The 26,127-nt window shown below is 46.2% G+C and overlaps 1 protein-coding gene across 5 annotated transcripts in view; it reads left to right on the top strand.

The window, feature by feature from the left end:
• Window positions 1-26,127, top strand: part of NAV2 (neuron navigator 2) — a gene marked incomplete at both ends in the record, with an annotated part of 712,365 nt that overhangs the window by 676,267 nt on the left and 9,971 nt on the right. For 3 of the 5 annotated variants that reach the window (XM_084252229.1, XM_084252227.1, XM_084252226.1), the window contains 15 exons: window positions 1,166-1,189; window positions 1,302-1,376; window positions 5,543-5,626; window positions 6,019-6,130; window positions 7,429-7,583; window positions 9,866-10,038; window positions 15,011-15,164; window positions 16,273-16,435; window positions 17,170-17,270; window positions 19,240-19,335; window positions 21,041-21,209; window positions 22,208-22,443; window positions 23,821-23,975; window positions 24,147-24,218; window positions 25,589-25,785. In XM_084252229.1, coding sequence (XP_084108355.1) covers window positions 1,166-1,189; window positions 1,302-1,376; window positions 5,543-5,626; window positions 6,019-6,130; window positions 7,429-7,583; window positions 9,866-10,038; window positions 15,011-15,164; window positions 16,273-16,435; window positions 17,170-17,270; window positions 19,240-19,335; window positions 21,041-21,209; window positions 22,208-22,443; window positions 23,821-23,975; window positions 24,147-24,218; window positions 25,589-25,785 — 1,966 coding nt within the window. The remainder of the gene's footprint in view (window positions 1-1,165; window positions 1,190-1,301; window positions 1,377-5,542; window positions 5,627-6,018; window positions 6,131-7,428; window positions 7,584-9,865; window positions 10,039-15,010; window positions 15,165-16,272; window positions 16,436-17,169; window positions 17,271-19,239; window positions 19,336-21,040; window positions 21,210-22,207; window positions 22,444-23,820; window positions 23,976-24,146; window positions 24,219-25,588; window positions 25,786-26,127) is intronic. The other 2 variants (XM_084252230.1, XM_084252228.1) reach the window with 1 other exon arrangement.

Here is a 26,127-nt window from a genome sequence, read left to right as displayed (position 1 = left end):
GCTGACTGGGGTGGGGTCTTTGGATCTAAAGAATCATACCCTCTGCATTCTGAACTAGTAGAGAAGTAGACACAAGAGTCAGATCCTGATTTTAAAAAATAATGGGCTTATCGATAGTAAAACCGGCTTAGGACACAAGGTGAGACCCCAAGAGCAAAATATTGTCCTTACTGACATTCACTCACTTACCTGGCTCCTAAGTCACTGCTCCACCCCAGAAGATGTTTAAGGTGGGTGGAGCGAAGGGCAGGAAGAAACACTAAAAACCTTTCCAAGAATGTGGGAGGAGCCTTCTTTTATGAGCCCCCAGGGAACCTGAGGACCGGGAAAGAAAGGTTTCCCCCTGCAGCAGGTTTCTTCAACTTGCGTAGGTTCCCCCTATGGGAGGAGAGAGTTAGTCTTTTAGTTGCTGGCTGGCAGTTAGCTGTGTCATCACAGACAGGGAAGCATGGAAGCCTCTGCCAGTAAGAGGGTTCACAGGCTTTATCCTATCTCCCCAGGGCCACAGGTAATAGGGGGACTCAAGGTGGGGGTGGGCAGCAGGCAGGGGAGTCACCAGGCTAGCAGATAGGAGTTCCCAGCCCCCTGTCCTGTTGCTGCTCCTGCTACAGCACCTTACAAAAGGGAGGAACATTGAGGCAGAGTTAACCTATAAGCACTCCTTTCTGTTCTCCAGGTTGCCGAAACACCCAGTTAAATTTGAAATTCAGAATAATAGCAATGTTTTAATATAAGTGTGTCCCTAATGTTACATGGGACATACTTAAACTTCAAAAAATTCTGATTTAGCTGAGTGCCCTGTATTTTTATTTGCTAAATCAGACAACCCTACCTTGGCTCACCCCTCACACACTTTTTCTTTAGTACCTACTCTTTCACCATCTCCACATGGTAGAAGGAGGTAGGGAAGGGAGGGTTTCTCACAACCAAAATAACTAGAATGTCTTCCTAATTCTTCCTCATTTCCTGATAATCATAACAATTTGTATTTAGGCTTTCTTTTGGTCTTTTTAATTGAACCAGTTTATCCAGAGAAATACAGCAGAAGAGAAACTAGTAAATTTTTACGATTGCTCTAAATATCCAAATATGGTATTCCCGAAAGGCAGGACAGTAGTGCTCTTTGTTGCTCAACTGGTCTAATTTCCCTTGTGTTTCTTTACAGCCAGAAGAAAAATGCCAATCAGAGGTAAGAATGAGTTTGCTCTTCCCCATCGTTTGCTCTTTCACCATCAGTTATTTTGCCAGCTCCACCTGGGCATGGGCTCCCAAAGCAAGTTAACTCTGTCCTTCGTTTTTAGATTCGCAAACTGCGGAGGGAGCTGGATGCCTCCCAGGAAAAGGTTTCAGCTTTGACCACCCAGCTGACAGCAAATGTGAGTAGAGAGTGGTGGCCTGCGGGAGGGGAGGCAGCCTTCTGAACCCCTGCCCCCCAAACACTGTAGGAGCAGCATCACAGTGTAATCACAAGAACACAGGCTTGAGCATCATGGGGTATGAAGGGTGGCTCGGACACTTACTGACTCTGTGCTCTGGGCAAATTCTCTAGCCTCCCTCCAAGTCTGATTTGCTTATCTGTACCATGGGGGCTGTCACATGATCGTATATGAAGTACTCGGTAAAATGTTAACTTTCTTTCCTCTTTCTGAACACTTTCACCTGGGGAGGGGAGGAAAAAAATGCCTCAGACTCCACAATAAATAGTTGGCTGCTCTGTAATTATAATAAACACAATTACCTGTTCAGGAAGAACTGCCAACCAGCATTGAATTCAGCATCTGTTTCAGTGCCAACTATGCCCCAGGGCACTGTGGATTCAACAGCAAAGCAAGCACAGTCACTGTCATCTTAGTATTCTATCTCTGGTACAGAGCAGAAAGAAAAAATAGTTTTGTTGTAACATGATAAGAAATAAAAAGAGGAGGTTGTGGGAATACATAGGAGGAGCATTTAACTCAGTCTCTATGGAATGGAGGGAAGTCAGGAAAGACTTCCTGGAGGAGGTGACATCTCATGAATGCTCTGTAGGAAAGAATCTGTGGGGAGGACAGCATTCTAACAAAAGAGAATAATTTATGCAAAAACCCAAAATGGAAGCTCTTGGTGTGTTTGGAAACTAAGTAGCTCAGTGAGCTTGGATGTGAGGGGGAGTTGGAGTGGAGGGGAGATTAAAGAGGGGAGAGAAGAGGCATCAAAGAGATGGAGAAGTCACATTGTGGAGGGTGTTAGTTGTTAGATAGTTTGGGCTTCCTGCTGAAGCTGGTGGAGCCCCATCAGTAACTTTTAAGCAGTAAGTGAGGCAGTTACGTTTGCTCTTAGAACACTACCTCATGGTGGTGTGGCTATAGCATAAGCAGGGTCAGAGGAAAAGTAGCCACCCCTTCAGCCAGATCTGTAAAGAAACATGCTGCAGATCTATGAGTGGAGAGAGCTGAAGCTCAGAAGCTCCACTGAGGTTTGGGCAGGTGCTGGAGTATCTCTGGGTGGAGGCTTCTGGCCTGGAGTGCACAGCCCTGTCTGAGACCACAGCAACCTACACACCCCGCAGCATGCTGCAAAGTGACAGTAACTTCAGGAGGTTGTCCTCCTTGGACCAGGTCACATAGTCAGTCCTCTGAATGAATTGCAAACATGGGGTTTTTGCTCAGGTAACTCCTGACTTGAACCTGACTCTACTCAAGGAAATGGTTTTTCTTTCAAGTCTGCACATGAAGTGCCCAGCGCAGTGTTTGACCTTAACTACAGGCTCAGTAATTGGCAGCTGTGCTATTATTCATCCTTCTAGCCCTCTCACATTTATGGAAATCTTCAATTTTTTGCAGAACTCAAACATACTAGGCCACTGTGTGCTTTGTGATCCTTCTTTTTTTCTTGACCTCTTCCTGACCAGCAGCATTATCAAAAGAACATCAGAAAATGATGTGAGATCTGAGTTGTGAGCCTTAGAGCCTATTCAAATGGAAACAGCTGGGGGATTCTTCTGTGGATCAAGTCTTCATCTTGGTAACTAGATGCAAACATTTGACTCCAGAACCCATCCCAGGCTCTCCACAGCCTGGGCCTCTTGGGTCTAATCCAGATCCATGAGGTTTGACAGAAACGCCTCTCCCAAGTGATCCCAGCTATGCTCCTAGTTAAGAATCAGAGCTGTCTATTGCTGCCCCTGACTAATCATAAAATGGTAATTAATTTACTTATAAGTGCACTTGGATCAGTTCCTGCAATGACACCCCAAGAAATCTCACACTGGACCATTCGGTATTCCACTCTGTTCCACAGAGTCAGGATGAGATCCCTCCTTTATTACTATCCCACACGTGTGTTTTGCTCCTCACAAAAGCCATTGACTCTAGTATTGTTTTAAAGTAAATATTTAGTCTTACCACACTCCACTGGCAGTGCTGACGGGTTTTATTGTCTGCCATCCTTCTCACAAGCCAAGCTGTGTTTGTTTTTCTAGAATAAATTGCTCAAAGCCACCTTCCACCTTCTTCTACCACTCGTGTTTGTTTTCCCTGGGAAGAATGGCGCTGGGTGAGGAGGCCAGAATGGCTGCTATGTGGCTCTGGATGAGGTTGAGCATCCTCAAGGCCCTGTTTTCGTAGTTGCCCTCATGACGCTCGATCAGTCCTCACTTGTCAGCAAAATGCGGTCCTCGGCTTCTTCAGGCAAATGTGGTTTCTTCTTGAGCTTGCAAAAACACTTTCTCAGTAGCAGTCTGCGTGTCTTTCTTTGTAATTGAATAGGAACTATGAATGCCCACAAAGAGTCATGGGTGGCACTCCAACACATAATAAAATAAATAGAAGGTCAGTCATTTAAATGTAACCTTGTCATTCCTTTGAAATGCAAAGATAGCAGCCATTCTTTCAACATTCATATCCTGGCCTTGTTCCTTCCACCACAATGTGACTGTCTTGAATTGGTTGGCTTTGGTTTTGCCACATTCTCTAGGGCAAACTAAACATATCCCCTTATATTAAAATGCAGAGACATTTTTGCAATTTTTAATAGTGAGGGTGTGTAATCAGAGAGAGACTAGCTTATTCCACTTAATAGTTTGATTACAAGTACTTCATTACTGTAACAGCCAACTCCTATGGCTGTTGAGTAAAAAACTGCTGTTGATTCTAGAGCTGTCTTATCCAGCACTCTCTCTGTTTGATGAAGTGAATGACTGAAACCTCTGACTCAACCCTCAAACTCTCCTCCTTTAGTTGAAATATCCACTGACCCTCCGCACAGTTAGGGGAGGAGCTTCTTCCTAACCGGCTTCTATTCTTTCTATATGTTTTAACCATCTTCTAGAATTTTTACAGCATGATCAAATCTTCCTTCTCCCAAGACACTTAGACATCCTGTGCTGGATCCCTCTGCATATCCACCCATTCGCTCATCTTTGGTCACTCTCTTTCCATGCCTCTTCCTTAACCCCCCAGAGTCCATTCCTGTTCTGCAATTCCATGACTGTTTACATTTTCCCTTACATTGTTTCATTTAATATTTTTAATAGTCCTGGGAGGAAAATAGATATTCTTCTGACTTTACAGATGAAACCATATCCAAGAGGATTAAATGACTTATCCATTCTTTATTCTTGGTTTTAATATTACCAGAATCCTCAGTCAAGCAACTAATATCCCATGAAGAGGGCTAAGTGTTGAGACACAAAGTTGCATCGTGCCCTGGAAGAGGGTTGCAGAGAAGGTGGCAAGCAGAAAGACATCACATTTCTCAATTGTATAAAACAGTTCTGTTTCACATTTTTAACATTTGAAAATTGGATTCATATTTTAATTATAATCTACGGCATTTTAAAAATGGCTTAGCAGCATATGAAATCATGGTGCATCTGATGCTGTGTTCTCACAGAGGTAGATAGAAGTTTCAGGAGAGCTCTGGGGAAAGTCATAACTTCCTAGTGGAATATTTCTCCAAGGACGTAGCAGATGGGCCTTTCAATAGTTTTTTATTAGCCAGGATTATAACAAGCAAAATATGTCAACCGCTTTGTTCATTCATTCGATGAATGTGCTCAATATGAGTCTCTATGGTAAACTTGGCGTTTGGTGGATGAAAGGTCTTCCTGCCATGAAATAGAGGACAGACATGAACCATCAGTCTCAAGCCTACATGTGTTCTTGACTGTGATACCACAAAGCACATATCAGCAGTCCAGTGTGCTTTTGAGAGTGAATATGAGGGAACCAGTCCACTCTGGGATATCACAAAGGCATGAGCTGAGATCTCTTGAAAAGGATATGTAAACATTAGAGAGGGAGGCAATTAGGGGGAAAAACATTCTAGATGGGGAAAGCCTGTATAAATGCTCTCAGCGGGAAGCAGCAATGGTGTGTTCAAGGACATAAAAGACTAGAGTATTGGATCCCAGGCAGTGGTGGGGCATGGGTTAAAGAGGCTGAAGAAGTGGTTAGAAACTAACTCACGTTGTCCTGAGAAGGACTTGGGATTTCAGATGCCAGCACATTGTAGCCACTCTGTCCTTGCAAAGTGGTGTAACTCAGGCTGTCTTTCCCCGCAGGCTCATCTGGTGGCAGCCTTTGAACAGAGTCTCGGAAACATGACAATCAGGCTCCAGAGTTTGACCATGACAGCTGAGCAGAAGGTAAAGCAGGAAGGATACTTTTTTTTCCCTCCCTGCTTGGAGTTATCAACAAACCTAAAAATCTTATTCTCCTTTGTTTCAGATATTTGTAAATATTTCATTATACCTCTTGAACTATTAGAGTTGAACCATAAAAGCTAGTCACTTGAGTCACAATATCACCATAGGACCTAGATTGAATGGTGGTAACTGCATTGGCAACAGGTCACTTAGTCTATTCCTACTGTCTTCATGAGTCACATATACCAGTTCAAAATGGATCCAACTAATGGTTTAAGGCACAGGTTTTGTGGAACTCCTAATAACCCACCCTCCTCAACTGAAGCTAAATTGGACCTCAGCCGAACTCTCGAATGATTTTAGGATGACCAATATTTTGCTCTGTTCCTCAGGATTCAGAACTGAATGAATTAAGAAAAACCATTGAGCTACTAAAGAAACAGAACGCAGCTGCCCAGGCTGCCATTAATGGAGTAATTAACACACCGGAGCTCAACTGCAAAGGTAAAGGAGTAGTCGCAGCCTCAGACTAACCACCTGCCTGCCCTTAGGAGCCCCCTCCTGAGTGTATGAAGCCACCTCCCTCCCTGCCAGAGAGTAGGTACCCGTGTCAACTGGACAAGTCCAGAAAGGCAGACACTCATAATCCATTTACTTCTGGCTTCTAGGAATATAACTATTCCAGCTCACCCTCTTCTCAATGTCTCCTAAAAATGGAAGAAAATATATTTCTCAATGGATTGGCAAACTGTCAGATGCTTCACAGCCCTTAATTTCACTGACACTTTGATGTTTGCATATTGATGTGGGGTAAACTGAAATGGTTCCGTTTCTTATTTATCCAGGAAAGTACTTCTAAATGAACTGCTTTGTCCTTGTATCTAACTTGGTGGGGTGAGTGTAGGCATGAGGATGAGTTACCGACTGCATTAATAATATTAACAGTAATAAGAGCAAGACTAGTGATAGCTGACATTAGTGGAACACTCACTGTGTTCTACGCACTACACCCTATGTTCTAATTATCTCATTTTCTTTCTACAACAACCTTATGGGTTGGATGGATGAGAACACTGAGCTTCAGAGCCAAGATTGCTTCCAGAGGTCACAGAAAAGGAAAATTCTGAAATGTATTTTTAGGTCAATCTGTCTGACTCTGAAAACAGTGTTTCTCGAAGACTGGGCTTGGGTGCAGTTCTGCACTTGTAGGAAGATTATCTGCCAGCTTTATTTCTGCATCACAGCCATGTTGAGCAGGGCTATTTCTGGTATCACTGTAACTGCAGGTATCAGGCCTCCTGGAAAAGTGGTGATTGAGTTGAATTGGGGAGGACTGGCAGGAGCTGACTAGGCAGACTAGAGGGAAAATAGCAGTCCAGAAAGAGGGTACAGCACACGTAAGGTCCTGAGATGAGATGGACTTGGCATTTCCAAAGGGCCAACAGGCTAGGGAAGCAAAAGAAGGGATGGCTGACCAGATAGGCGACTACTGCCACAATTCAAATACACAGTTTGGTGCCTAATTAAAGCTTTAGAGAGCTGGTGTTGGAGAAATTCTCTGTGAGTCACCCCAGACTCCTGTTTTGTTAAGTGGAAAGAGAGAGAGCCCTCCTTTGATTGACCAAAGAAGGCATAGCAACCACCTGTTCAAGAACCTTAAAAACCAGCACCAGGGAACAGAAAGTAATGCCTAAAGTGAAGCATCTAGTGGTCCTCGGGTGTGTGGACGTAAGTGTGGGGCTATCCCCAGGGAAAGAGCAGAGCTCAGGCTGCACTGCTCATCTCCTGCTTTGGGTCCCCAGGAAATGGCAGCGCCCAGTCTGCAGACCTGCGCATCCGCAGACAGCACTCCTCCGACAGTGTGTCCAGCATCAACAGCGCCACCAGCCACTCCAGCGTGGGCAGCAACATCGAGAGCGATTCAAAGAAAAAGAAGAGGAAGAACTGGGTGAGCGAATATCCAGAGACTCTCGTGGGGGCTAACAGAGTCCATTTCGGAAACACCATCCCCCCAGATAGAGCCCAGGCTCACTCTTAACTTCAGGACATGTCACCCTTGGGTGATAAACCCAAAGAAGTGGTTTGTGGATAGGTTTCTACCCAAATCAGTGTTGTGCCTGCCAAACACTAGGATTCATGAAATCACCACTCCTTTGAAGTTTTTCTGTTTCATAAGACTTGATGTGAGTTCTCATCTTCCATTTCATATGTGTCATTTCTTCCTCATCCTATGTTGGCCACAAAGTTTCAGGTTCTAGAGTGAAGCTGCTCTTCACTGGTTTCTCCTTAGTTAATTCCTCAATATTTTTTGGAGTGTCTGTACTAGTTACTCCCTCATTAACTATAATCTTTATCTATTTAGTTACACAGCTGCCCATAGCAGCATTAAATCACCCATCTCTGAAAATTTTGACCATAACCTATAAATAAAAGCTTCAGAATGTAATTTAGTACTTAACTGGGGGCAAGTGGATAGACCCAGTCTGCAATGAAGTGTTGTCCAACTTGCTATAAATCCCAATGACCTCCTTGACTTCCTGTACAGTGGTTTATTGAACAGTTCGCCTGTTCTCTTGGGAAAATTCTACAGCCCCCTTCCACTTTTTTTAAGTTTGCTGTTGAGACAGTGGCGTCCTGGTTCCCAGGTGGTGCTCCCTCTCTCAGGAGCAGGGATTTGCTGCATGGGTCCCATGTTGGCCAGTGCTCAGAGCCCCCTCTGTGAATGCTGACAGCACTATGCTCCCATAGTGACTTCAGTGTCTTTGTTCGTTCCATATACTTCTCACTCATTCTGTGTTATCTTGGATGGGTGGCGAGGTCTAGTGACAGAGTTGAGGATTGAGTAATTTGGGTTCCTGATGACTGGCATTGGAGGCTAGCTAAAACACCAGCTCAGTGCAACCCTCATCATTCTGATTAAATTTTTCCATTGTTACTAATGGCTGTTGGTCAGTTCATTTACTATGACAAACAAGTAGGATTAACTCCTCTTGCTGTTTCTAAAATTAGGGAGGATGATTCTGCCTGATCTTTGTACTCCTTGCTTCCACCTGCCATTTTACCAGATGAGGAGGCTAGGCTTAGGTTGGGGGCTTGTATAACAGATCCTCCTGTTTTTATGACTACACTTTGAAAATATGATCATAAGTAAGAATGGGAGAATAATGGAATCTAGATTTACCTATAACGTGTGGTCATAGATGAAAGAGTGATGGGAGAAAAAACCCATTAATCCGCAATGGCCTATTTTCTGAATTTCTCAATGGCTGGGAAAAAAACCTTTTTCCCAGAATGATTAATAAATTTCTTTAAAATAACCTCTTATCTGTTGTTAACATTGAGAGGGCTAATTCCCTGTGTATGTTATCTCACATGTGTGCAAGGACAGCAGGAACTCGAAATTTAACTCATAGAGATAAACAGTCATGTTGGGACTAGTGCAGCAGTAAAGTTACGCATGCTGAGACAAGAATACCTGCTCCCCCCAACAAAAAAAAAAAAAAGGTTAAGTCATAGATAACTGATGAGACAAGAAAAGAGTGAGAGCTGCAAGAAGGTAGAAGCAGTATTTTTAACCAGACATGGAAGCTAGAAGATCTTGGACTGTAGTGGACTTGCAGACCCATTGTTCCTTTTCGTTCATAATGGAGGCACAAGCTTTTTAAAGATTCATGATCCTACTGGAAACCTCCACTGTATGTGCTACTTATTATTAGCCATGTCATATCTGAAAAGTCCAAAGCTTTCCCTATCACTGGCTTTCTCTGTTAAAAATTGTCTTTTTTCCTTCCCCTTCCCCATGTTTGCTTACGTTTTCTCTGGCAGGTCAATGAGGTAAGCAAGACAAACATTAATATCAGATACCAAGCTAACCCATCCACTGATAAGACTAACCTCACCCGCATCCGTTACCGTGTCTGAGCATCCCGCTTTGTTGCTGTGTAACCTCATCCTCCGACATCCGTCTGCTGAGCCAGGCCCTGTCTCGCTGTTGGCATCTAGTCTTGAACCAAGAGTAGGCATGGAATGTTCCCCGTAGGTCAAGTCCTTGAGCTGTCAGCACCAGATAACTCTTCCTCCCTTAATGCACTGATATGAGAGAGCTGTTGGGAACCTCTTTCTTTGGTTGGGGGGAAAATCTCGGGACAATTAACTGCTCTTTGGTCTGCATGTTTCTAGTTTGCCAAGGCCTGTGCATCAGTTGCAGCCCCTGCCAGGCTGATGGTCTTGTGTATTCAGTTACGCAGCTCCTTCAAGCAAGCTTTCGGGAAGAAGAAGTCCCCCAAGTCAGCATCCTCGCATTCAGACATTGAGGAGATGACGGATTCTTCTTTGCCTTCCTCACCAAAGTTGCCACACAACGGCTCTGCGGGATCCACCCCACTGCTGAGGAATTCCCACTCCAACTCTCTGTAAGTCTGTCCACTGGGATCAGATGACATCTCTGGCTGCTAGGTGCCCTCTCAAATAGGAATGCCAAGACCCCTGTTACTGTTTATCTGCTCCTTTAGGGTCCTTTCTGTTTTGATTTCTTAGGACTATACTGTTCTTTCAGTGTTTTAGGACTGGGGAGATGGAAAGAGAGAGGAAACTTTTGTTTTTGTTCTAGTGTCAGTTTCTTCTGCTTTATTTGTCGCACTGAGATGATGGCTGATATGTTCTTATCCTATCCTAAGGATTGAACGAAGTAAATGGATGTGAAAGAGCTACAACCATCTTGCTGAGAGGGGGAACAGGTATTATGAGTGTTAGCAATTTTTGCTGAAATTCTGATTCTGACTTAGAGAGATTGCATTTCTCTTCTTTGACCAAAATTTGGTGTTCACTCTGAGGTCAGAACTCAAAATTGGAAGTTTAAAAAAATGAAGAGCTACAGTAACAATTCTCTTGCCCAAAAGGTCTTTATTTCATAAAATAAGCTTCCCTACTAAATTTTATTTTTTAAAGGATTTATTTATGCATACAAGAGCTGGGGTGTAGGTCAGAGATGTGGGGGGTGAGAGGATTCAGCAGAGACAGAGTGGGGAGCAGAACAGGTAGATTGACTGAAATACACTGCTGAGGGGAGCAGCAGGCGAGACAGGAGAGGTCTGCTGCACCATGTGGGTCAGCTCCCTGGCCGGTGATTGAACTCAGGCTGCAGTGGCTGCCAAAAGCTTGATAGTGCTGAGATCCAACTCCTTGTACCACCAGGGATGGCCTCCCTAGTAAATTTTAATTGGTACAGCTCTCTTTGGGAACACAGTTCTGTTCAATGTGACATGCACATTTGTTCACTTGGCACTGGTTTAAGTGCTGGTCCCTTGGCTGCTAGTTCCATGAGAGGTCGCCTATCAACCTCCCATGACCCGTCTGATTACCCACTGATCTGGTAGGGGCACAGGGAGATAGTCCCATACCCCATCTAAAAACTAAGACCTAGACTCTAGAGGCAAGAGCAGGGCAGGGATGGCTTGGGATGGGCAGATGGGGACAGATGGCACAGCTGGCTCCCTGCAGCAGTGACAAAGATTGCTCCTGTCCTGAAGGTCTGAATTCCTTTAGATAGCTTGGGGTATTTTAAGCCAAGAATGAACAAGAGCTGGAGCTCACGTCCTCGAGTTATCCGCAAAATGAAATGGTGCCTGGGACAAGAGGACTGCTGTGGCTGGGGTCAGAACAGCCGCTGAACTAGCGTTAGCCAAGGGAGTAGGGCCGATGCAGACACCTCAGCTTCCTCATTGGCCACAAGAGTTCTGCTTCAACTGCTTCAACTGTGTGAGGTTTGAGACGGCAGCCAGCCTGGTGTTCCTGTAGGCATAGATTTGGGCAGTGTGGGTGCAGAGGTAGAATTGAAAGCTGGGAAACCGGAAGGATCCTCCAAGAGGGTGAATGAAAGAGGGAAGAGCCCGAGGGATGAGGACCAGGCTCTGGGAGCTCTGCTATTTGAGTTTCAGGAAGTAGAGCAGCCAGCAAGGTGGGAAGAAACTCGGGAGCAGAAAAAAGAAACTTTGGAGGAGGGAGTGGTAACCGGGCCAAGTGCTGCTGGGCAGCCAAGTCCGAGGAGGAGAGGGATGTGCCCCAGCTGTATACAACTCCCAGCAGCCATAGCGAGAACTCTCCCTCCAAACCGCTTTCCCCATAGGGGTTGGGTGGGGCAGACTCTTGGCTCCCCAGCCGTTTTCTGACATTCCACAAATCCATGGACACTGGAAATGTTTGTTTTTGGTCTCGCTTTCCAAAGGGTGGGCAGAGAGCAAATGCTTATTTCCAACCTTGAAGGGTTTGTAAGAATGTGCAAATCTAGATGTGAGGGGGAGTTCAAAGAAAAAAACCAAAGGCAGAGGAATCGGACAAAAAAAAATAACAGACCCTGCCCCATGGGTGAAAGGAATGGCTGTGTGGGGAGTCAGCATTCCCCACACTCATGGCGTTTAAAATTAGGTATTCCACCCCCGCCTGCTGGGCAGGACAACGGGAATCCACTGGGATAACATGTTAGGAATCTGGTAGGAAAAAAGCACATCAGGTTGCTTTAGGATGTTTTCTACAAAGTGGACAAGCAAATAGTGCCTGCTAGATACAGGTCAGCAGCCAGGACTGTAAGCAGACCTACCAGGGGTGATTCTGATCCTGTCATTTATAACGGGCATGTTGATCTCTCTATGCCTCTACCTCCCTGTGTTTAAGATGGTGATAAGGGCCTCCCTGGTAGTGCAAGGGGCTAAGCACCCCACTATGAAGCTATCTGCAGCATTTGCAGCACAAATTCGATCCCTGGCCAGCCAGGGAGCTACCCACATGGCGCAGCATACCTCTCCTGTCTCGTCCGCTGCTCCCCTCAGCAGTGTATTTCAGTCAGTCTGCCTGTTCTGTTCCCTGCTCTGTCTCTGGTGAATCCTTTCACCCCCCGCACCTCTGGCCTATACCCCAGTTCTTCTATGCATAAATAAATAAATCAATCTTTAAAAAAAATAAAATGGAGATAATTATGGAGCTAGTACACAAAGTTAATGAGATAATTTGTTTAACATGCCCAGCACAGATGCTTCTGTGTTCAGTAAGTGGTCATCATGGTTGATTGGTGTCAATAGACACAAAATGAAACGAAGAACCCTGGCGCTGAGGCTCCAGCAGCCATGCAGAGGGTAACTTGCTAAGTGCAGTCACAGTCACAGTTTAGTGCAAGAAGGAAGTGAGGGCGAAGGCTGTCTTAGGCAGCAGGATAGAGGCTAACATCATCTCTCTGTTGTAGGACATCCCTTTTGTGTCTATCTGCGATTGCTGTTTCTAAAAATTAGCTACTCTGGGGCCAGCACAGCTGGGCCTTCTTCTGTTAATGCAGTTACTCCCAACATAAACTCTCTTCATTTTAGTTTGCTTTCCCTTTGTTAAGTCATCACTTGGCCAAGCTTTGCAAAGTGAGCTTGTGATATATTCCACAGAGTAGGTGCTGAGGAAGTACTTTCTCTTGCTGAGAAAGCTGTCAGGGGAAAGGCACAGAGTGAAAGGCACAGAGTGAAGGAGACTGGAACCTAATGCCTTGCTGTGGAGTGCTGGGAGAGCAGAGTCGTGTGAACCAAGCCAACTCTTCTCTGCAGTGAATTGGAGCTTTCAAGACCTGTGCAAGACACAGTTTGGCTAAGACCCTACTGTCGAAATGGAATTTTGGTCTGGATTTACACTCCATTTACACCAGGAGACCATGGTCCTCTCTCTCAAGAAAGAACCAGTTCTAGCGAGGCTCCCCTGAAAACCTCCCAAACCACCCCCCCCAAAAAGTATGACTGTATAGCTAGAAACCACAGGCTATTCAGAGCAAAAAAAGCCAGGAGTCCGTGGAGCGGAGGAGAAGGATGATCTGAATTCTAAAGGCATTTCTGTGTCTCTAGCCTTTTAGTCCCAGATCTGGTGGACTCAATTTCTTAAAGGTATAAGATGGGAATAAGCATAGCATCTTCAGGAATCCATTGCAGATTTCAGAAGAATTTGAAGTAGAGAAGCTTCCTTGACTGCTGACAACTCTTATAAAAAAACTAGGAGATGGTTTTCCTTCCTTTGTAACTCCGAAATCACAACAGTTCAGATGCAGGTCAAAAAAAAATAGCAACCCCAAAATTTGGCTGTTCAGGTGTTACATTTTTTTCCCAGTCCTTTTTGCCCCTGAATTACCATTCTATCTCTTTTAGCAATTACAAATGGTTTTCTTTTGGCCATTAGCATTTCCACACCCTCCACCAGTTTTACGGGTCAGTTTTGTTTGGCCCCAGATCCGTACTTGGGTCTTGGAGAGTGGGCGCTCATGATTTTTTCGGCGACCACATGCTCACCATGTCTTTCAGAAATAATCAACTTCAGTTCTGTAACTTTATGAGCTTGGGCAGTGGAGGGGTGGAGGGGGGAATCTTTCCTTTTTTTTTTTTTTTCCTATCTTCAGTCCAAGAAATGTCAAAGCATTCTACTCTGGATTACCCTCACCCCAGAACCTATAATCTTTGAAATCAACTGAACCTTTTCCTAAACAGAACTCTCTTTTCTAACATAGCAATTCATCATGACTGTGACCTTCCTTTTGTGCTGACTTGCCAGGTATCTGACTAGCAAACCTAACTGATCAAATAAGGACCCCAGCCAGGAAGAGACCACCTCTTAAGAAAGAGATGCAATAGGACTCCAGGGTCCCCTTGATCTAGTTACAGCTGGGAGGGAAATTCAGCCACTCACCCTGCTGCAGAGTTTTCAGATGAAACTTCAGCTTCCACATCACATCAGCCTTTCTGGTCTCTTACTACCTAAAGATGTTTCTCTTTATTGCCATGAGCTTTTTAAATAGTGTGGGGCATGAGGAAAAAAAAAAATGTTGCTCTCTTTAGACACTTCTAGAGGAACTGGTTTTAGAATGTGACTGGATACAGACTCTCTATCTATAGCTTTAGGATCTTTCTCCCTTTCTGGCAAATAAAAATGACCCTTTGGCTGTCTGAACTTGGAATGTCTAATCTTTAAAACAGACAGTTGACCTTGCTTCTCAGAGTAGGTTTAGATCTCAAGGCCTGCATGGTGTCATTATAGGGGCCCAGCTGTGTACACATTTGAGGGGCATTCAAACCCCAAAGGTTTTGCTACTCCCTTTTTCCAGCCTTCTGTTTATTCCTAGGAATTCTGCTGAAAGCCACACTAAAGTCATGCTGAACACTGGCAAGTGTTCTGCAAAGATAGAGCTGGAAAAGCAATAAAATCTGTGAATTTCAGGTGCTTTGGTATTGTCACCTCCAGGGAGCTATTGGACAGCTGCTTTTACTGGGTTACTGCTGAACAAAACCAATGATTGACTCAGGCCAGTGCTTAGTGGAGGACTAAAAGGAGGTGAACTCAGAGCTGCTTTCTTCTTGTCTCTCTCCCTAGAATTTCAGAGTGCATGGACAGCGAAGCCGAGACAGTCATGCAGCTCCGAAATGAGCTGAGAGACAAGGAGATGAAGCTGACCGACATCCGCCTAGAAGCCCTCAGCTCTGCACACCAGCTTGACCAGCTCCGGGAAGCCATGAATAGGATGCAGGTGAGAGCCCGAAGCTTGCACCTAGCCCAAAGCTGTCAAGAAGGAGCACCAGGCTGGTCTCGCCACACCTCAAGGACTTCATCAGCCTCTTTCTTTTTGCAGACCTTCCCACAGAGTCCTCAAAGACCAGTCTCTCCAGACCACGAGAGTAACCATGCCCTTTTGCATAAGACTTTCAGAGCTCGCCATTACCTCCTGCATGAGGCACAGGCTCCTTCACCTGGTCTTCAAGGCCTTCTATAGGATCCTTTCACTCTTAATCTCCTACCCACCCCACCCCCAACTATACTTTCCAGATTCTTCTCACCAGCCCAAGAGAGCTGCTGTCTGCACCCTTTGCATGCCCTAGGAATGTGTTTCATGTTGTCCGGCTCCTGGGATAGCCTTCTGCCCCTTCGTGTTGGACCCTCCTCTCAAGGCTCAGCCTGAGGCTCTTCTGCACAGTCCTGCAGCTGAAAGAGCCCTTGTCTGAATCCTTACAACTTTGTTCTTAACAGCACATCTTACCTACTGCCATGGGTTAAGGCATTTGGGTCTTCCGAACTAGTATCTTCTGTATTTTTTTCTATAGATATAGCATCAGTGCTTTACCATAATAGACACTTCATAAATAATCATAGACTGCTGCCCCCTATGGTTTTTACTAAATAAGACCTCACTGGAGAACAGCATTTCCCAAAGGAGGTTCCATGGGACGATCATTCCATGAGAGTACTGGGAAAGAAAGCTCCTTGAGAAAACTGGCAGATGCTGTCCTCTCTCAAATTCATGGTGCCCAGCACCTCAAAAAAGAAATCTATCAACCAAGAGTTTCCCAAACTTCTTAGATTCTAAGACTTTTTCACTGACTGCTCCGGCAGCACACTCCAAGACACATTTCTGAGGTCCTTTCAAAGGCCAACTTTCTGAAAGGAGGGGCCCACCCTTGCCCAGCAGGTGTTGTGGCTACAGCCATGGCACCACTGAATCTCTCTGACGGTGTGACTTACTCAGCCACAGGGGGGGATACCCACTGGATCCCTGCAGGGTACTTTGCATCCCTCCTCTAGAAAAGGCTTGTTCACATTACATCCAGCTAACAAGTGGGCTTCTCCCATACACATTGCAGAGTGAAATAGAGAAGCTGAAGGCTGAGAATGATCGGCTGAAGTCGGAGTCTCAAGGCAGTGGCTGCAGCCGGGCCCCCTCCCAGGTGTCCCTCTCTGCCTCCCCAAGGCAGTCCCTCGGCCTCTCCCAGCACAGCCTGAACCTCACGGAGTCAACCAGCCTGGGTGAGTGGCATCGCAGGACGGGGGCGGACAGGGCAGGGCCTGCAGCTGGCACGCCAGTCTCCAAGCGAGAGCCCCAGGATAAGCAGATGGACAGATCAAATGGAGAGACAACAGGCGCGTGTGCACTTGGGGAGTGTGTGTGTCTGGGTGTGCGTCTGCTACCAACATGAACCCAGCCGTTAGACTGCTGTCATGCTTTGCTCCAATGCCCGGTATCTCCAAGCCATGAGCTTGGACCTCCTCACCCACCATGCTGAGTTCTGTTTGATGCATTTTAAGAGGCTGACCTGCTAGCTGAAAGCGGCATACCAACCCCATAATAGCAGCTCCCAGTTGGGCAATGCCTTGGTCTGTGATCGTCCTGCCTTCAGGATGGACTCCAGCCTGGCGCAACAATTACTGAACATGATCTAGGTTTTCTTTGTAAGCATATTGAGGCTGACGCTTTGATTTTTTTATCCATGATGCTGCTGTTGCTATCGTTTTGGTTGAGTCTCTCCCTCGCACTTCCATTTGGCAAGGTACATCGTCAGCCTGCTGGTTCCTTGGTTGGTCCACCATTGGTTCTGTGATTGCATTCTCCATTCTGCCCTCTCCCCTTCCCCTGCCCCCACTCCTTTTCCCCTGCACCCCGACACCTGGTTTGTCCCGCTGTGCAACAAGCAGCGGGGGTGTCAGGAAGCCAGCTTTGCTGTCCTCTTGTGCCTAAGGCTGTTGATGTTTTCCATTCGCAGACATGTTGCTGGATGACACTGGTGAATGCTCGGCTCGGAAGGAAGGAGGCAGGCATGTTAAGATAGTTGTCAGCTTTCAGGAGGAAATGAAGTGGAAGGAGGTTAGTTGGATCCCTTTCCCTGCTCTGCCTGTCCCTTCCCCAGGTAGAAGTATCTAGCGTAGTGTTTTCATCATAAAACCTCAGTACCTAAGGTGACTTGGAAATGCCGCTAATGCTTTCCTTTACTAGCCAAATCCCCAGCAGCATTTTGACACAATTAAAGTGAGCCAGCGGCCCTTCCCCCTCTCATGTTTGGAAAGTCTAATAGACTATTCAAAGTGGTCCCATGTTGTGCTTTCATGTAACTAATTAAACACTAACATCAGTCAGAAATGGCTTTTCTGAATTTAATAAAGTCCCAAACCACTTCAAAGGCAGCCAAGCACATTTAATGCAGAAGGTACAGAAATAGACCAGGAGCACTGAGTTCTGCAGTCAGCAAGGCTGCTGGAGAATTAGGAAGCCGGGTTTGCAAGGCCGAGGTAGCCACCGTGGGGAGCAAGGAGCTGCTGGGGCACCCTCACTCACTCAGCCCGGGCAATCTCAGTTTTCTGAGTAGTTTCTGTTACCTTCAAGAGTCTCGAGGTCATTCCTACTCCCCTTTTGACTTCACCAGAGAGTATTTTGGGTTAGAGGTGGGGGTTGACCATCAAAGTTGATCTCTAGCCAGTGATTAGATCCAAAGGCTGCTGTGAAAGACCATTTCTCATATAAGTGAGAAAAAAGACCTCATGAGTCACTATTTCAAGTCCTCTTGAGTGTTTGTTATTTTTCAAACTCTAGCCAATACTGTAGTAGTCTCAAAACATCTAGGGAATACACAGCACCCACCAAAGCCATGTCTGCAGCCATACTTTCATTTGCCAGGGTATTCTGCTTTGTGGCTGGCGCTGTAGTCTTACTCACAGGGCAAGCCCAGAATTTTGGAATTTCTAGGAGCTTTAGCATCCTCTAGCCTAGAAATAGCCAGTAAGTAGCTCCATTTGCAGAGCTTAGCTAATGAAATGATGGACTCTCGAGGGAAAATTCATTCTTATAGCATTCTTATAATACATGCAAATGAGACCTATGGATGCATGTTCTAGTGGTCATCAGCATGGATGATAGAACTTACATTTTATAAAAGTTTATGAGTCACTTGTAATCTGTGTACTATCCCAGATCACCACAGCCTCCAGATGAGGTTGTTTTACCTCAAGGCAAGTGATGGGGCCAGACCATCTCATTGTGAGACTGGTGCTCTTTTCTCTGTTAATTTTGCTGAATTGTGAGATATACCCCATACCCACCCCTCTAATTCTTCATCTTTGTAAGCTTGTCAAATAGTTCCTCTCCAACAAAATGGAACATTCTATTAACTTTAATCAATGTGATCAGTTAATCCCCACTATGCAGAGCCCAGTGGGCTCTGAAAAAGATCCTTTTGTGAACTTCCCCAAGTTTTACTAGCTTCCTGAGTTGAGCATCTTTTAACTTTTCATTAGAAGAAAAGCAATAACATTAAAAAATAAAAGAAAAAGAAAATAGAACTGTGTCTATCCTAAAGTTGTTAAAGATCCAGCAAGGAGGCAAAATTGACACACAAATAAAATATAAATAAAATACCAAAAAAAATCGTGTGTACAGAACTGGTGAAGCAGTATGAGCTCTGAACTCAAAGGGTTAATCATTGAAGGCTTCCTGGAAGAGGTGAGTTTGTAAGCAAGGTTTGGAAAGGGAGAGATGATAGGAGAGAGGAAAGCAGGGGAGAAATATATGATCTATGCACTAAATGAGGTACACAATTAAAAGGTTCTAGATTCCATAGAGGCGATCCTCTCTTCTGGCCCACAGATTACTGGTTTAGCAGTAGAGCAGGGGAAATTTTTAAGACTATTGCGTTCAACCTAAACGATACCTGGTTTTAAGCAAATAGGACTTTTAATCCCCTTTGAAGCCATAGGTGGAATTCTAACACAATCTGAGTCCTTGCTAAACTGTCAGGAGAGATTCATCTGTTTTTCACCTGCATACATTTCCTTACCCTTAGGATTCCAGACCACACCTCTTTCTTATTGGCTGCATTGGAGTTAGTGGCAAGACGAAGTGGGATGTGCTCGATGGGGTGGTTAGACGGCTGTTCAAAGTAAGTGTCTCCAGAAGGTGGCTGCAGAAAATACCCCTGAAGTGGGGCCCCTGGCCTGTGGGAAGGTGTGGGGTGGCTTGTAACTTGAGCTGGCCATTTCTTGTGCGTTGTCCCCTCCTATATTCTTATGCTACTGAGACTTGTCCCCTGGCCCTGAAGTGAACAGGAGGAGGATGGTAAGAACAGATGTGATTGGCCCGTCCCATCTGACCCTGGCAGTGGTTGGTCACTCAGCGAGAGTCTTTTCTTACACTTACATCTCTCTCAGCGAAACTGCTAATGTCCAAGTTCTCTCTTGACCTTAGAATTCTGTCCTGTTGAATATGTTTTGGAACATGTGATCTGGCTTAGGATAAAACATCACCTTTCCACCCTTCATTTTGGGGCAATTTGATCTGACTTGTTCATCATCCTGTGCCAACACTCCAGAGTCTGTGATTTGTGCCATAAGGGATATTAACATCTGGTCACTGGCTAACAAACGGTGTTGGTGTATTTTTGATTCATTCCCATCATATCACAGGAGTGGGTGTTTGGCACAGGAGAAATAACTGATGAGTTTTGGGTTGAACCTTAAAACAAAGGTAGCTTGAAGGAAGCTTTTGGTACATTCCTTTTATTGTTTGACCTGAAGTCAGTCAACAACCATAAGTGTGAATTAATCATATCCGTTAAGTGATCATAACCCACTTTTCTTGTGCCAGAGACCATGCTAAGCCCTTTCTTCACATTAATTTATTTCCAGACCTGTGAGGAAGGTCCTGTTTCCCATTTCAAGGGACCAGCTTGGGTCCCTGCCTAACATCATAGATCTGGGGCTCAATCATGTTGGTCTAGTTGAGTCAGTCTGACTTCAAAATCTGATATAACTAGTAGACTCTAGTCTCCTCAAATCTACATTCAGAGAAAATCCTGTTCACTGACTGAAGATTGGTCCCCATCTTGGCAAACCAGTCTCTGAAATGCTTGAGCAGACCTGTCCTCCTACCGAGGTCAGAACTTTGCCTCTGCTGATGGGGAGCTGAAACATCCTTGGATCTGAAATATAACAGTTGGACTGAAAACAGCCTGTGGTGCATCACAGGGGAGGAAGCGAGGTCACTAGAGATGGCGCCTGGGACTGGGATTCCATTTCAGTCATAGACTGGCCACCACACAGCCCTGGACCTCCATTCCAGTCTCCCAACCTACCATCTTTTGCTCAGTCACATCAGAGGGAACACCCCCAAATGAAGTCCAGTTTTCGTTTTTAGAGTCAAGAGCTGCTTTTCTCTTTCAGCCCTGGGTTTTGCACCCTTTATCATCAGTATGATGTCGGGTTTTGGTCTCAAGAAGGGGCTGATGGAGAAATTTCTTACAGAATTTTGTTTTCATGAAATTCCCAGCACCATTCCCAGGCCCTGATGTCTTCAGGGCTTCAGCCTAACTTTTCCCTGCTTAGTTCATCCAGACTAAACGCTTGCAGAGTCCTGTTAGGGGTTTTGTGTTTCTCCATCACTAACCAAATAAATCAGTATTTTAAGAGGCCTGTGACAGAAGGCCATCTTTCCCATAGAAAGTTACCTCTTCTCTCCCCCAGAGCTCGATTTCAACTCAGGCATCAGCCAGGAAAGACGAGGAGATGATCGTAAATCACCCACTGAAAGCATGAATCACAGGCAGACTGCAGCCACATCTTTGATGGGGGTCTTTACTTTTTTTCCAGGAATACATCATTCATGTCGACCCGGTGAGTCAGCTAGGGTTGAACTCAGATAGTGTTCTGGGCTACAGCATTGGGGAGATCAAACGCAGCAACACTTCCGAGACGCCTGAGCTTCTTCCCTGTGGCTATCTGGTCGGGGAGAACACTACCATCTCTGTGACCGTCAAAGGTAACTCAGTCTCTGCAGCGGTGGGAGTTTTCAGGAACTGCAATTTGTGTTTTGGGACTTGGCCTAAGATACTGTGGCCTTGATTTTGTTTGTGCAGATATATGTGGGTGGGGGTGTTTTTCCCCCTTTAACCACAGTTATTCTTATCTAAGCAAGTTAAACAGTCTAGATTTTTCACCCACCCTAGGAAGCAATTTAAATTTATTGCTGAAATTACCGAACAAAAGGTCCCATTAGCCTGATGACTCTGTGAAGATGGAATCTTAATAACTATGGAAACCCGGCTCTACCAATATGAATGAAATACCCTTGCCAGCGAGCCTTGGACACAGTCCCATTTTACAGATGGGAAAACCACGAGTTGCTATAGGCTGGAGGGGATTGCTCCAAGCATCCTGTTGAAACTGCTGAGGCTCTTGCCCACGCGTGGTGCAGCTGGAGCTTCCAATTGCCTCATCGCCGGAGACGTGAAACCCCCCCAGGCCAAAAGTGTGTTCCATGGAACTCTAGGCCCTCCATGCTCTCTGTGGGGGAAAAACAAAGTTACATGGCCACATAAATCTGGGAAATGCATCATAACTGCTGTTTAGGTTTGGGGGCCAAAGGGGGCAGGAATGTACTAGTACGGTGAAGGCTCTGACCTTAATGTCCTAACTCCTGCCATTTAAAAGACTGTTGCATCCAGTCTGACACAAATTTATTTGATGGTCAACTCTCCCTCCCCCCTCCCCACTTTTCAATATTTTATAAATCACCTAAGTAAGGAATCTGACCGCAGCTTTAAAAGTGCAGTTTTGGAGTGGTTTTATCTCCCGGTTGGAAGGTTCTTCAAAAACGCCCATCATTCCCCCTCAGCAGGAACCACTGCCTTGTCCTGCCTGTGACAGCAGTGCCTCCCTGCTGGAGCTTCACATGGCCTTATCTTGCTGGTGTGTGAAGTTCCACGGAGAGCTGCCCTTTCTACAAGGCCCCTACCACTTCCTACCTCTTAAATGCAGGGCTCGCAGAAAACAGCCTGGATTCCCTGGTGTTCGAGTCCCTGATCCCCAAGCCCATCCTGCAGCGCTATGTCTCCCTGCTGGTGGAACACAGGCGGATCATCCTTTCTGGCCCCAGTGGCACTGGGAAAACATACCTGGCCAACCGGCTCTCAGAGTACCTGGTGCTTCGGGAGGGACGGGAGCTGACAGACGGGGTCATCGCCACCTTCAACGTGGACCACAAGTCCAGCAAGGTGAGGTGGTTGTTTGGAGGCCGCTGCCCAGTCATTGGTCACCCCTTGGCCCTTCCAGAACAGTTGCTGCCACTATCATCCCAATGGGAAAGTGGTGTTTCCTTTAAACTCTCCTCTGGTTATAAAAGGCCAGTGAAGGAGGCAGAATGGGGCTCTCAGAAGAATGGCTTTGAGGGCCTCCTTGGTGGCACAAGGAGTTAAGCATAGCACTGTGAAGCTGTCCACAGCCTCTGCAGCATGAGTTCGATCCCCAGATGGCCAAGGAGCTACCCACATGGCACAGCAGACCTCTCCTGTCTCGCTCACTGCTCCCCTCAGCAGTGTGTTTTAGTAGATATGCCTGTTCTGCTCCCCACTTTGGTGAATCCTTTCATCCCCCACACCTCTGGCCTACACCCCAGTTTTTGTATGCATAAATAAATAAAAATCTTTTTAAAAAAAAAAAAGAATGGCTTTGACCCAAAACTTGCCAGTGAGAATTTCTATCTATAAGTCAATCTAGTTCATGTATTATGTCCCCACATATTCATGAATTATGAGCCTGATGTGATGCTCAGTGCTAGTGGTTTTTTAGTGGCCTCCCAGGTGTGTCCATTTCAATTTACTGAGAATTTATCTTGTGCGCACTAGCTGTTGTTGCTTTTCCAAAGTGAAACCTCTTTTGTGGGACACCAGTAGCAATAGTACTAACAGCAGCTCATATTGACAGACTACAGCAGATGGGTCCCCTGCTATATGGATCTACTGAAGCTTCTGTATAAAGTGCTCTCGGGCAGGTGCTATGGAATAGAGCTCCTGCTCCTCCCTCAGGTGCTTATTGGCAGGTTGGCATTATAAGAAATATCTGCAAACATTGTCACACTTTTTTTTTTAAGATTTATTTATTTTTATACAAGAGCTGGGGTACAGGCCAGAGGTGCAGGAGGGTGAGAGGATTCACCAGAGACAGAGCAGGGAGCAGAACAGGCAGATGACCGAAATATACTGCTGAGGGGAGCAGCAGGCATGACAGGAGAGGTCTGCCATGCCATGTGGGAATCTCTCTGGCCAGCCAGGAATCAAACCCGCGCTGCAGAGACTTTATAGCGCTGTGCTCAACCCACTGTGCCACCAGGGAGACCCACTGTCACACTTTTAGAGAAGTGGTGGAACAGGGCTGCAAAGCCATGGCTGAGTATTATCCCCCACAGAGCAATGCTTCTGCCCTGGGCTGAAGATTCTCTGTCACCTTGTGAATGCTGGAAGTCCCCAGCGTGTGTTCAGCTCTCACCTCTCAGCCCGCATGGGCCTGGGCTAAGTGAACGCTGTGAACTTGAGAGTCTTCTCTGGCATATGCTCACCCACTTGTCCTTCTCTGGTTTTCTGGGGCCACCGCAGGAGCTGCGCCAGTACCTATCCAACCTTGCTGACCAGTGCACCAGTGAGAACAATGCGGCGGACATGCCTGTCGTCATCATCCTAGACAACCTGCATCATGTCAGCTCCCTGGGTGAGATCTTCAATGGGCTGCTCAACTGCAAGGACCACAAATGGTAAAGGCCTGGACCTTCTGGCCCTCAAGAGTGCCCACGCATGGCATGATCCACATAGGGAGTGGTGGCAGGGTGGGGGGCAGGGCAGGCAGCCATCCACCCAGACACCCGCGCCGAGGGCCGCCGTGAGCACCTGCTCACAAAATTCTTTGTCCCTTTGTGTCCCCACAGTCCTTACATAATTGGCACAATGAACCAGGCTACCTCTTCCACTCCTAACCTGCAGCTTCATCACAACTTCAGGTAAGATGTCACTGTCCTGGTCTGATTAGGTGACAGAATGACAAAGAAGGAATGTAAGAAAGAATAAGCAGAAAAGCTATTTTGAATACCTGTGATGTGCCGGGCAGTGTAGAGTTAAGCTACACTGATACCAGTTTCTCATTTAGCTCTCTCAGCAGCCTCAGGTGGTTGAGATTTATCCTTCTCAGTTTACTAATGGGGAAACTGGGGCTCAGAGAATCAAATCACTTGTGTGAGGTCACACAGCCAGTCAGTTGGAAGGCTGACACTAGCACCCATTTCTCTGACTCTCAGTCCTAGGGGAGCAGCATCAGCACCCTCCCCCCCTGCACAATCAGTGGCACATCCCTCTCACCCAAATGGGCTTGAGCAGCTAAGGCTCTTGCTTGGGAATGTCTCCACGTAACTGGGTCTCTGGGCCTTGGAGCTCTAGCTGCTATGAGTCCCTCATAATGATCAGAGGACTGTCACCTCCTCCAGGCCCCTGGGATCATAACCCACCTCCGCACCTAGACTGTACCAGGCTTATCCATGCTTTCTCTTAAATATCCTGCAAGTCCTTGTTCCTTGTCCTTCCCCTGTGACTGTCACATCATCTCTTGGTATGCAGCTGCAATTATTTTCTACCCAGTATGCCTGCCTGCATCTTCCTGCCTGGCCCCCACCCTAGCCGTCTTCTGAGCCAATGGCAGCCGGAGTGAGCATTCTAGAATTCAGATCTGACCATAAAACTTCCATGCTCAAACTACCTGTGTTTTCCCATTGCTTCCAGAATAAAATCTAGGTGACACTCTGGTTACCCTGAACCCCTGACAGTTTCCCAGATAGCCCACACTTTTCCTGTTTCTCATGCCTCTGTGAATGTGCCAGCAAACTCTCCATCCTCCATGCCAACCCCACACTCCTGTCTTTCTTTATGTGGCTGCTCCATTCACCTTTTTGGTCTCAGTCCAGACATCTCCTCCAAGGAACCCTCCCTGACTTCCAGGTTTCATTGTGTCTTAGTCACTTTTATAGCTCCATAGCTCAGAGCAGGGGGGCCATGTGCTCAGTATTTAGAGCTCAGACACTGGAGCTAGACTGTCTTGGTTCTAATCTTGGCTCTTCTAGCTGTTGACTCAAACAGGTTACCTAGCTTGTCTGTGCCTCAGCATTTCCATCTGTAAATGGGATGGCAGTGATAATCTGTATCATGGGGATTCCATGGGGATTATGAATTAATGTGATTGTGTTCAGAATAGCATTTGGCATGTAGTAGGTCCTATTTTAATCTTGACATAGACAACTTCCATCTGATTCTTTGATTCTTGATATTAGTCGTCATTTTTGTCACCACCTCCACCCTGAAAAGCCTTCCTTACTTTCTCCAGGTGGGTGCTCTGTGCCAACCATACAGAACCCGTAAAGGGTTTCCTTGGCCGGTTCCTGAGGCGGAAGCTCATGGAAACAGAGATCAGTGGGCGGGTACGGAATGTGGAGCTGGTAAAAATCATCGACTGGATTCCCAAGGTTTGGCATCACCTAAACCGCTTCCTGGAGGCTCACAGCTCCTCGGATGTCACCATAGGTAGGTGGGAAGCCAGGTGGAGCAAGCAGTGGGCTGGTTCCGGTGGGGCTACTCCTGGAGGCCAGGCCTCAGATGAGGGTCAGGACAGCACCTTGCAAGGCCAGATGTCACACTGCCCTTGCAGAGAGATAGGGAGGAGACTGACCCCACACCCCAGTCATCCATGTCCTCAGGTTGTGACTCCACCCCTCTTCCCTGCCCAGTGTGCCAGGCAGACCTGCCCAGGGAGACATGATCCCACGGGGCTCAGGAGGAGCCCACCCCAAGGCCCCTCAGTCAAAATCACCATTGGGCCTGCTTTGCTGTACACAAAAAATTTACCAACATTCTGACACTTAGCGA

The sequence above is a fragment of the Talpa europaea genome, assembly GCF_964194135.1.
Source record: "Talpa europaea genome assembly, chromosome: 1".
In the NCBI taxonomy this organism is placed as follows: domain Eukaryota; kingdom Metazoa; phylum Chordata; class Mammalia; order Eulipotyphla; family Talpidae; genus Talpa; species Talpa europaea.
The sequence above is the reverse complement of the archived record's forward strand: the minus strand, read 5'-3'. Positions and strand labels throughout refer to the sequence as shown.